General features: G+C 43.0%; 1 protein-coding gene across 1 annotated transcript; it reads right to left on the bottom strand.

Annotated features, from left to right (window-relative positions):
* Nucleotides 1-705: 705 nt before the first annotated feature.
* LOC145359481 (arrestin domain-containing protein 4-like) lies at nucleotides 706-8,187 on the bottom strand. Its single transcript, XM_080214063.1, has 8 exons — nucleotides 7,736-8,187; nucleotides 5,548-5,617; nucleotides 5,287-5,434; nucleotides 4,296-4,398; nucleotides 3,945-4,201; nucleotides 3,574-3,736; nucleotides 3,205-3,359; nucleotides 706-3,031 (listed from the first exon to the last, which is right to left on the bottom strand). The coding sequence occupies exons 1-8, from the start codon at nucleotides 8,004-8,006 to the stop codon at nucleotides 2,972-2,974; spliced, it is 1,227 nt and encodes a 408-aa protein (XP_080070189.1). The 5' UTR covers nucleotides 8,007-8,187; the 3' UTR covers nucleotides 706-2,971.
* Between the last annotated feature and the right edge of the window lie 3,583 nt (nucleotides 8,188-11,770).

An 11,770-nucleotide genomic window follows, 5' to 3' on the forward strand; every position in this document is an offset into this window, starting at 1 on the left:
GTAAAGAGCAAAACTAGGAATGGTGTCCATGCTTGTTTCCACACACACAAATCAGACATTTTAGGCGAAGGTCATATTGTTATATCACTCAGCAGTACCACAGAATCCTCGGAGCACCTGGAGGAAACCCAAGAAGACACAGGGAGAAGGTGCAAACTCCGGTCACTCAAGGCTGGAATCAAACCCAGATCCCTCGTGCTGAGACAGCAGTACTAACTACTGTTGTACTCCGTCCCACATTGCTCCTTTATAAGCCAGACTTTTGCTAAAGTTGTGCTGACAGGGATGGGTGGTGGTAAGAAAGTGATATGGTTCCATAGATACTGGCAGTGTTCCAGTATTTTATGGCAATTTATATGCAACTCCAAATGGTGAATATCAAACTATCCCACTCTAAAAAGGGTAAAATTGCCATGTCCTGCCCAAATTAGTGCCTGAAACCACAGAATAGCGTGATCAGCAGGCTTCTTATTTAAAAAATTCTCCTTCTCAGACACCCAGGATACTGAAGCCAATTGTACTATAGCTGACCCAATTTCAGGTAACTTAATAAAATTCATTAAGAGTACTGGGCATAGGGGAAATGTTGCAGTTTTGCATGCTTACACATTATTCAGAAGGCAGGGCAGATTCTCCTGCATCATACTTCCTTTCTCAACAAAAGCTAGTCATCACAAAATAACATTTTCTACAAGAGGAAAAATGTTGCTTTTCCAGAAGTTTTTATTAACAAAAGATGAATCAGATTTAAATAGTACAAAATTGCTCTTTACATCAAAAATACAAAGAAAATTGAAAAATGTCACAGTTTTAATGGCAACAAGTTGGATAATGCACATTTAGCTTATCACAGTTATTTTCTCCACATTCAAGTAACACTTACATTTTTGTGCTTGTTTTCCATTCCACTTAAAATATTCCTCCTGCTTTATTAACTGCCAGTTGTCACAAGAAAGGCCACCTTAGAGATATAAACATTTGCAAAAAAACTGATCACCAGTTAATGACGCAAGAAAAGCTACAAGGGAATTAACATTACAAAATGTTGATATTATACAATTCAGTTAAAAAGCTTTCATTTTCCAAAACTCAAGTGCATTGTTCGGTTTAATTATTAGAATTAAGACATTTCATTCCATCTTTGTACACAAAGATAGAAGAATTTTAATCCTAACCGCAAGAACTTCTGGTTCACGTAGCTCCAGAATGTTCATACAAGGCTGAGAAACTGAAAACAATATTCTGATAAGTGGTCTTAAGGTGCAAAATACAATTCATATTGAAAACTCAAAAGTAACAAATATTGACTCTTCCAATTATGTGAAGAGTTCTCACTTTCCAATTAAGCTTTCTTCCAATTCTCATTAGCTATCAACCCACTAAGAAGTTGTAAATCAGGAATGGGCATCAAAGATTCTTCAGCAATTAGAAAACTTAAGCAGGTTCTACTACCAACGACATCACCACCCCCCTATCTCCACCTCCTTCCCCCACACACACACACAAACCAAAAACAGAGTGCACTACAGTCAAAGCCCTGAGAAACAGAATATTGCACCATTAAACTTCTGAATTAGAAATCAAATTGGGAGTTCTAAAACACTAGAGAAAGAGAAGCAGTTAAATAATTCTTCCTGAAAGCATTCCCATGAAATGCAATAAATTAATGCAAGCTTGTCATTCATACAGGCCTTCCTCAAAAAGATGAACCCCAAATATAAAATTGCTCACGCACACAATTTAACAACCAAATGACTCGTTCCTCCTTACTCCAAGGAACAGATTACTGTATGTCAGATAACACTGAATGGAAAAGCTCAGATATTGATCCACTCAGTAAGATTTCAATTTTTGGCTATTTCTCTTAGTTGCAGAATTTACAGAACGTACCACTAACTTAGTAAGCCATTAACTTTTTTTTTGGGGGGGGGGGGTAGAAAAAGGAGGTTCCTTTAAATGGAATTTAGCACTTTGTCACATTCCCACCACAGTGAATGCCAACATGCAAGCACCTTCATAAAAAAAAAGAGTATCACAGTCAGATACTAGTCGTTTGTAGTGAATAAGGTAAGAGAACATAACCATCCTGAGTATCTCTATCCCCGCAACCATTCCCACCCACCTCCCTGCATTAGGACAGTAGTTAGACGAGAAATATTTATCTACGCTTAAATTGTCACTTACAGCTTTGCTCCATTTAACTGGTCTGCATTGAAAAGGCAACAAAATGGATAGTTATGCAAAACATTCCCTTTAAGATACATGAATTGAGTGCAAATTTATAACTGAAACGGTATAAGATTGTACTCTTTGGTAAATTTATATATACAGATATGGTGATTATTTTTCCAAAACCATTAGCTTGCTCAATAATCAAAACAGCATTGGCAGTAATTGAGAACTGGAAAGCACTCTGTAAAAGGCAACAAATGTATCAGTGTTTTGCTTAAGAGGACACAAAAAATGTAAACATTAATCTTTAGCTTTCCAGAGAAAGAAAGTCCCCAATGGTTCAGACTTTTTCTTCCCTTTAACTAATAAATATAGTGCTCATTTAGTGAGAGTAATCTTCCTCACACACAACTCCTTCGCTACAATAGTAGCTATAATAAAGAATATTCCCTTTTTTCCATTCACCATATTTGGTTGTTTAACAAGGGGAGATGTTAAGCTTCGCCTGGGGACTCGTTTGAGAGCTGGGAGGTCTTCGTTGGTCTGCAAAGTTAAGGTTGACTAAAATTTTCCCAATCTTCAGTTCAGGTTTAATATTCTCTCCTTCTGCACATCTCGGCTAACATAGCAAGAACATTTTGTAGTTTCTTCTCTTTCCAAAGAGTAGTTCTTCTGCCAGGCTACTTTTGATCAGTCCACCACAGGCCATCATTCATGTCCAATCAAATCTTCAGCTTGAAGTGCTGAAGATGCTCTGTACTTCAGTGCTTAACTTTAAACCAAATACAGAACTCCTCCCTCAAATATCAAATGACACTTCACATTGTGTTTCTTCTGTGAAGGTAGGGTTAGGGTCAACCTGAAGAGGAAAAAAAGTGGCATGAATGATAGTGAAAATTGTAGCAAGTCTCTACAAAAGAATGCAAATATAATAGGAGTCAACTCAATATTTTTAAGTATAAAAAGTCACAAACATGATGAAAATTAGTATCCTCACTAAAACTCAAAGTTAAAAATATTCAAGTGCTCAACCTCTGAATAAATCGGTGGTGGCTGAAATCGGAACTCCTGAATATAAGCAAATATGGGGCTCCCAAATTCATGCTCCAAATGATCAGCTTGTGGAAGGGATGGGAATTGTCTGGCAAGGTCTTCCTCAGACACAATATCAGCATAGTTGGGTGGAGCTGTGGAGACAACAGCAAGACAGTTTTATGAATTGCATCACTATCAACAAGTAGTCACTAGACTAGAAAACAGGAACTCAGTATTTCAAGAACTCTTAGCACCACAAAACTGAATGTATTAAACTTACAGAATTGAAAAAAATAATTGGAGTCCCCTCACTTAGATTGTTTAACAGTGTTTGCAATAGATAGTAACTGGAGGGGAATGTCTTACCCTCAGGCTGTTCTGGCAGGGCAAGTTGAAGCCAACTCATGTCCATGCTGAAATGGCTACACATACTAGATGTTCTACTTCCAAAGCTGTTGTATGGGATTGTGCCAATAACTATGGGTAGCTCCAGCATCAGTTTTTTAGAACCTGGAATGTGTACATAGACCTGTAAAAAAGAAAAGTAGTTTGGATAAAAACGCTAAAACATATTGTTGGACTAACTTGAAGGGGATTCAAGAGATTTACACTTCCTTTATTTTACAACCTTATGCTTTAGCTGCTTGCGTACTTAAATGTCATTAATAGAAAAGCTGTCTGATAGAATAGGACATGATGACTGAACGATAAAAGTAGGTGTTCAACATGTTACTCACAGCTAAAGAATATTCCACTCTGATGATGCCACAGTCTAGGATAGATGGGGTCACTGGTGGGATTTTGAGGGCTTTTCCATTCCATGACTCTGTACTACCAGAAGGAACATGGTTTCCACGAACATTTGCAATCATTTGTCGAAAGGTCTTGGTTTTCTCATTTGCAAGGTAGGTCTGTGTTTGAAAAATTGCAGCTTTTGGCATAATAAGGCGTGAAGAACAGTTCTCAAATTCTGCATAGATTGGGATTGCTTCACCTATTTCAAAATAACATGTAATTAAAAACATTGAAAAGCACATTTCAGAAAGAAATATATGGGCGGCGGGGGGGCAAATAAACAATCAACTCACCATTGCAGAACCCACTTCTCTCAATATTGGCACTTAGGGATATTGGTCCAGAGGTAAAAAACCAACAACCAATTGTCTTTTCTTTACTCTTTGATACTGAAGCCTGAAAGAGAAAACAATAAATACTGTGCAAGACAGCAAATCGTAATTTTGTAGGTAAGCTGAGATCAGAAGTATTGATGCTAAACTACTTTGTTCTCTTTCAAGTCACTGTTCAGGAACAGTGGAGATGTGGTCTAAATAAAAAAAGTCAGTCAACTAAGTTAATTGCAGTTAGTTGCTAGATGTTTCCAAATGTTTAGCTCAATCTATAATTAAAAACCCTCGACAATAGAAATGTGCAACTATGTAAAGTCATCAGCACTGTTTACATTCTACTGAAAGATATTCAATAGTCAGCTAACAAATAGCTTATTTACTTAATTTGCTCCCAATCTTATGAATCAGTTACTGCCACATTCATACTGTACAGCCGCTTTAAAGGCAATCTTACAGCATTATCCTGAGAGTTCAATACACAGCCCACATTTATATTAATGTGCAGATTCTGAAACTTCAAGAGCTAACTGTTTCAGGCTAACATAACGAACTCTGGGAATTTTGCACTGGACTACTGCATCACCAGTTTCCCAGTCTGTGCAAAGCAGCCAGTCAGCCAGCAAGTGGTATGACCACTCAAGGCTCCTAGAACCATATTCTGGATCCCGCAGAGGAAAAAGCCTAAATTTTATTGTGCTGGCGATGGCAGCTCAGTAAAATAAAACTGTTACAAGTTAATGTTTGCAAGTAGATATGCACTTTAAAGCTTAAATTTGAATGTGCAGCCAATGTCAGAAAGGATGGTTATAAATACAGAAGAATAATCTTGGCTAGCAGTTATGTATCAGCAAGATCCAAAATGTATATATGTTGGCCTCTAACAGATATTTGATGCAACAGTTGCTCAATTACAATTTACAAAAATATGAAGAGAAAACACCACTCAACTTACCAGGAAATTTGGAGCATTAATATCGATCTGACTTGTCACTGGGAATTCTGTTTTCACAATTTGGTTTGGGACACATGGCCGCTCCAATATTGCGGTCACCCAGTACTTAACACTGCCATGTTTTCCTTTGAAGGATGTGACCAATGGCCTATGTTTTAAAAATAAATAAAAAAAGTATTTAGAAACTTTGTTACTTGATATTCCTTCCCTCGCCACCACAAAAGATTACATTTTTGGATATTAACTCAACTTGAAACTTACCCTTGTGGTAACTGAAAGCTGAATGGGAATTCATGTTTCCCTGGTTGCAATACAAAGCAGTCTTGATCACCTGAAGGAAATATAACAATTATAGAATATTATAGAAGAAAAATGCTATAGAAGTACACACTAGGTCAGTATTGGTATTTTTTAAAAATCAAATTAGAGCATCACATCATCTAGAAATAGAATTGCTTTATGGGTAATACTTGGGCAAAGTGATCTCCTGGACTGGTTTTGATGAGGTCAAGGAAGAACTTCAGCATTTTTGCTTTGTGATAGTTTAACACAGCCGTTAGCTTAAAGACATTGGATTAAGTACAAGCTGTTAAAAACCCTGGGTTTTTCCTTTTTCTTTGCTTCTTCCCAACTATACGTCTGCAGGTGTCAAAGGGTTGAAGAAAGAAAATGAACATTTAGTCACGATGCTCCAATCGGTATGAGGACAGATGTTACTTGTCTTATCTTGCTTGTCAATTTCATGTTTGCAACTTTTCTCCAAAGCTAAAGACTGGTTGTATTTATCTTCTTCCCCTATAAAGCTGCTACCTACATGTTTCCAGCAGTGTTTTTTTGAGAATTATAAAAACAGTCAGTAATTTGTGCTACACTTGTAAGAAGCCTCTCTTCCATCTCGAAAGCTGCACCAGTAATTAGATCAGCCAGCAACTGTAGAACATGTTAGGTCAATGGTTGACTTATACAAGTGCAATATTAACTTTCTAAACTACAGACTGCTTTCAAATTCAGGATTATCCTGCACAAAAAAATGAATCTAACCATGCAAATGATAGCTTTACAAGCTGCACTCACTGCTCCCTTGAACTCAACGAGTACAGAAAACTTCAATACGGTAGAAAGCTGGAGATTGTACAACTTTTTATTACTTAAATGAAAGCATCCCTCTTAAAGATACCAGAAAAATGTGTTGAAGGTTTTGCCGATAACTGACTATTGACAGATATAGAGTTTCTAGTTATCAATCACCTCAGATATATTAAAGCAGCAGATGGTTTGGGGAACAAGGGGTAAAGGTAACCTGATGCATATTTACACTCTGCATAGCAAAATTTTTCAATGAGCCTGTGCGATCACCCATACTAATGCTTTTAATTAGCAAATTCTACTACAGACTCCATACAGGCTTCTTGGTAAGGACATGAAGGCATTAGAGATTGCAGAGAGTTTTCCATGAAAATAGTTTCTGGGATGAGAAAGCGACAGTTACTCTTCTCTTCCCACCCTCCCACCACTACCCACTTCCCCCTATCAGCCAGTGGCTAAGATCTGGAATGCACTCTTTGCAAAAGATGGTGGGGGAAAGCACGTTGAACTATGATTTTTGAAAGGGCAGCACAGTGGTTAGCACTGCTGTCTCAGTGTAAGGAACCCACATTCAATCCCAGTCTTGGGAACTGCCTTGGAGTTTGCACGTTCTCCCCATGGGTTTCCTCCAGGTGTCCCAGCTTCCTCCCACAGTCCAAAGAAGTGCAGTTTAGGTTGATTTACAGTGCAAAATTGCCCCTTAGTGTCCCAATAGTGTAGGTTAGGGGACTTGCAGAGTCAATACACAAGGTTACAGGGATGAGGTGGGATGCTCTGTTGGAGAGTCTGTACAGACTTGTTGGGCCAAATGTCCTGCATCTGCATTGCAGGATAGAACCATTGAGTGGATCACGCTTGGTAAATTTCCTTTCAGTATCTTAAGATGAGGTGGTTGGGGTGGATTAGCAGGGTCAACACAGAGGGTTAAAGGGATAGGGCATGGATAAAATGCTCTGTAGAAGAGTCAGTCCAGGCTCTATGGGCTGAATGGTCTCTTTCTGCATTGTAGGAATTTTAAGATTATCTGTAGAGGAAAGGACAGCAGGGAAAAAGGGCTGCAAAGAAGATTGGAGGAGCAGGGAAATCAAGTGATCTACTCTTAAAGACGGTTAGCAGGACGAGGGGGCCAAATGGTCTCACTCTGCAATGTAGGGCAGACTCGATGAGCCAAACGGCCTCCTTGTGCACTGCCGGGATTCTATGATTATCTGAAGGGGGAAAAGAAAGACAGGGGAGGGGTGGTGAGGTGGGCTAGTAGAGGCAAGAGGGGTCGAGTGGGCTCATTGTGTCAAATCACCCGGAGAGAAGGGGATTAATCGGCGGCTGGTGTTCACCCCCGGGTCTCCCCCCGCTGTCCATTTACCTGTGGCCTCTCGCAGGCTCTGCCGGTGCTGCAAATAGACCACCTCCTCTCGGTAACTGGGCGCCGACACCGGGCTGGGGGCGGCCGTCTTGTCGCTCCAGTTGACCCGGGCGCAGCCCTTGGCCTCCAGCCGGAGGGAGGCCGCCGGCAGCCAGTCGCTAACTTCCAGCAGGACCTGTCCCGACACCCGGTCGCCGCTGGAGTAGCCGCCCAGCGCCTCGGTGTCCAGGGCAATGGCGAAGGTCCTCACCTTCACCCCCATAGCCGGCATCAACGGCAATAAAGCCCCTTCTTCAGTCAGTCAGCGACGGCTCTCAACATCGGGTGTCAGTCTATCTGCCCCCCGCTTTTGTCTGTCCGCTCGCCGGATAAATAAATCAGTGCCTCCTCCTGACTGCACTGTTGAGGGAGCTTCCCCTCTGACTAAGCCTTTCGCTCGCATCCCCAACCATGCGAACCCGCCCACCACTCACCCTAACCTGCTGGCTCATCCTAACCGCCTCCCCTTTCAAACCCATTGGCCCCGGCAGCGGCTTCCCGTTATCCGATTGGGCTAAGTTGCCGTCACTCATGCCTTCCCGCCCCCTTTCCTCGGGCAGGGTTAGGTTGCGCTCCTCACAGCTGGCCCGCGCGGGGGAGAGAAGGAGGCTGCTGCCCGGCTGATCGAGGCGTGATCACCAATCAACGGCGGCCGCCGCCGCGTGCACAGCACCGCCATTGGCTGGCCGGACGCACGCCGCGCGGGCAGCGGCCAATCGCAGGGGTCTTCCGTCAGGTGCACAGCGGGGCTGCCCGCTCTCCCGGCGCTCAGTAAGCGTCAGCCGGCGGGACGTTGCTCTTGGCAACGGGAGGGGGCGGGGCGAAGGGGGAGCGGCGTGTGTGTTGCTGCGCTGTGCCGCTCTGACTGCTCCTCTCCATATCTATGCACAGTCACAGCTGCTGCCTCGCCACCATGCCTTACACAATCCAGCTGACTCAATGAATTCTGATAATAACATCTGCCCTTTGAAAGCTTCAATCTGAAACCAAAAGAGAAAACGCTGGAATTCATCCTTGAATTTTTATAGAATCCCTGCAGTGCAGAAGGAGGCCATTCTGCCCATTGCACTGACAGCAATCCCACACAGGTCCTATCCCCCAGTTATCCACCCTGCTAATCCTCCTGACACTGAGGGGCAATTGTGCATGTCCAGTCAACCTAACCCGCACTGGACTGTGGAAGGAATGATGTGGAGATGCCAGCGTTTTTACTGGGGTAAACACAGTAAGAGGTCTCACAACACCAGGTTAAAGTCCAACAGGTTTATTTGGAAAGCCACTAGCTTTCTGCCCTTTCATCAAAACTCCCCACTCACCTGTCAAAGGGGCAGAGCCCCGAAAGCTAGTGGTGTTTGCTGCCAAATAAACCTGTTGGACTTTAACCTGGTGTTGTGAGACTTTTTACTGTGGGAGGACACCAGAGCACCCAGAGGAACAGTGTTTAGCACTGCTGCCTCACAGCGCCAGAACCTGTGTTTGATTTTTGGCTGGCGACACTGTGTGGAGTTTCTCCCCGTGTCTGTGTGAGTTTGCTCTGGGTGCTCCAATTGGTTGGTTAGGTGCATTGGCCGTGCTAAACTCTCCCTCAGTCTACCTGAACAGATGCCAGAGTGTGATGTCTGGGGGATTTTTCATGGTAACTTCAGGGCAGTAAGCCTGCTTGCGATGCTAATAAATGAAGTTAAACTTTAATCCTAACCATGCCCTATTCTTGTAACTCATGCATTTACCGTGCTACTCCCTCTGATACTAAGGGGCAATTTTGCATGGCCAATTCACCTAACCCATACATCTTTGTTGTGGGGGAGGAAACCGGAACACCCGGAAGAAACCCCGCAGGCATGGGGAGAACGTGCAAACTCCGCACAGACATTGACCCAAGCTAGGAATTGAACCCAGGTCCCTGGCGCTCTGAAGCAGCAGTTCTCGCCACCGTGCCTTCAATTGAAATTGGTACAGAACCTGTGTGCACCAGGAGGAACTGCCTAAAATCCCATTCCTCCGTTGCTCCTGTTACTTATTCACCACTCACAGCTAACCTCAAAATTCCTGACATAAAATACAGCTCTGTTCACATGAATTAGGAGTAGGAAACTCAGCCCCTCAAGCCTGCTCCACCATTCAATAAGATCATAGAATCCCGACAGTGCAGAAGGAGGCCATTTGGTCCATTGAGTCTACATCGACTCTTACTCAGGCTTACCCCATGACCCCACATATTTACCTCCCCAATCAACATATCTTAGGACACTAAGGGCCAATCCACCTAACCTGCACATCTGTGGACTATGGGAGGAAACTGGAACATCTGGAGGAAACCCACGCAGATACAAGGAGATACACAGTCATCCGAGAACGGAATTGAACCTGGGTCCCTGGCATTGTGGGCAACTATGCTAACCGCTGTGCCACATTGCCGCCTCTGATCTAATTGTAACTTCAAACCCATATTCCTGTCTATCCTCAATAACTTTTCACTAGTCCCCTCCCCCTCGTTAGCAGCTATTCTGTGCTAAATTCATCCGGCAACACATTGATTACTTCATACAATGGTGGTAGAATTTCGCAAAAGAGCTTCTTATCACAAATTTATTACTGTGCAGACAGAGGCCATTCGGCCCACTGTGTCTGCACCAGGCGCCCTAATGAGAAATTCACTGATTGAAATCCACCTACCTTCTCCCTGTAACCCTGCACAACTTTCCTTTTCAGATAAATATCCAATTCCCTTTCAAATACAACAATTGGATCTGTGTCTAAACATACTTCCAGACCTTTACCCCAAACTGCATGAAAAAGCTTTTCATCATAAAGCTTACTTATTAATCACAAGTAGGCTTACATGAACACTGCAATGAAGTTACTGTGAAAATCCCCTAGTCGCCACACTCCGGCGCCTGTTCAGGTACACCGAGGGAGAATATAGCATGGCCAATGCACCTAACCTAACCTGCACGTCTTTGGACTGTGGGAGGAAATGGAGCATCTGGAGGAAACCCACACAGACGCTGGGAGAATGTGCAAACTCCACACAGACGGTGACCTATCCTGGGAATCAAACCTGGGTCCCTCGCACTGTGAGGCAGCAGTGCTAACTACTGTGCCACCGTTGTTGCCCACTTCTGTTTCTTTTACTAGATATATGAAATCTGTGTCTTTTTCACCTCAATCCTTTCACAAATGGAAAATTTCTCCCTATCTTCTTTGTCCAGACCCCTCATGATTTTGAATACCTCAATCAAATGTCCCCTCCAAAGAAAACATTCCGAACTTCTCCAGCCTGTCTTTATAACTGATGTTCCTCATCCTTGGAACCATTCTCATAAATCGTTTCTGTACCCCCTCCAACACCTTCACTTCCTTCCTAAAATGTATTGCAGAACTGGATGTGATAGAATCATAGAATCCCTACAGTGTTGAAGAAGACCATTCGGATCATCAAGGCTGCACTGACTTTCCAACAGAACATACCACCCAGGCCCTATCCCTGTAACCCCACATATTTACCCCGCTAATCCCCCCCTTGCCTACACATTTTGGGAAACCAAGGGACAAAATAGTATGGCCAATCCACCTAACCTGCACATCTTTGGACTGTGGGAGGATACTGGAGCACCCAGAGGAAACTCACACAGACACAGGGAGGACGTGCAAACCCCACACAGACAGTCATCCAAGGCTAGAATTGAACCTAGGTCCCTGGTGCTGTGTGACACAGCAGTGCTAACCACTGTGCCACCATGACACCCAATACTATGGCTAAGGCCAAACGAGTGAGTTATACAAGCTCAAGATAACCTCTTTGCTCTTATACTCTGTGTCTGTCTTCTGTTATTGTTGGTTCTTGGATGTCGTAGTCATGGGTCTGGATTTATAGGAAATGCTTCAGGCAAGGTTGTTGGTAAATGTAATATCTTATTGAACAGTATTCTATGTACAATACCGACCCAGCACAAGGCTCTCCATAGAGCTATCACTCTCCATGCTCTGTTTTCA

Source organism: Carcharhinus amblyrhynchos, chromosome 28, assembly GCF_965287045.1.
Source record: "Carcharhinus amblyrhynchos chromosome 28, sCarAmb.v2.hapA, whole genome shotgun sequence".
Lineage (NCBI taxonomy): Eukaryota > Metazoa > Chordata > Chondrichthyes > Carcharhiniformes > Carcharhinidae > Carcharhinus > Carcharhinus amblyrhynchos.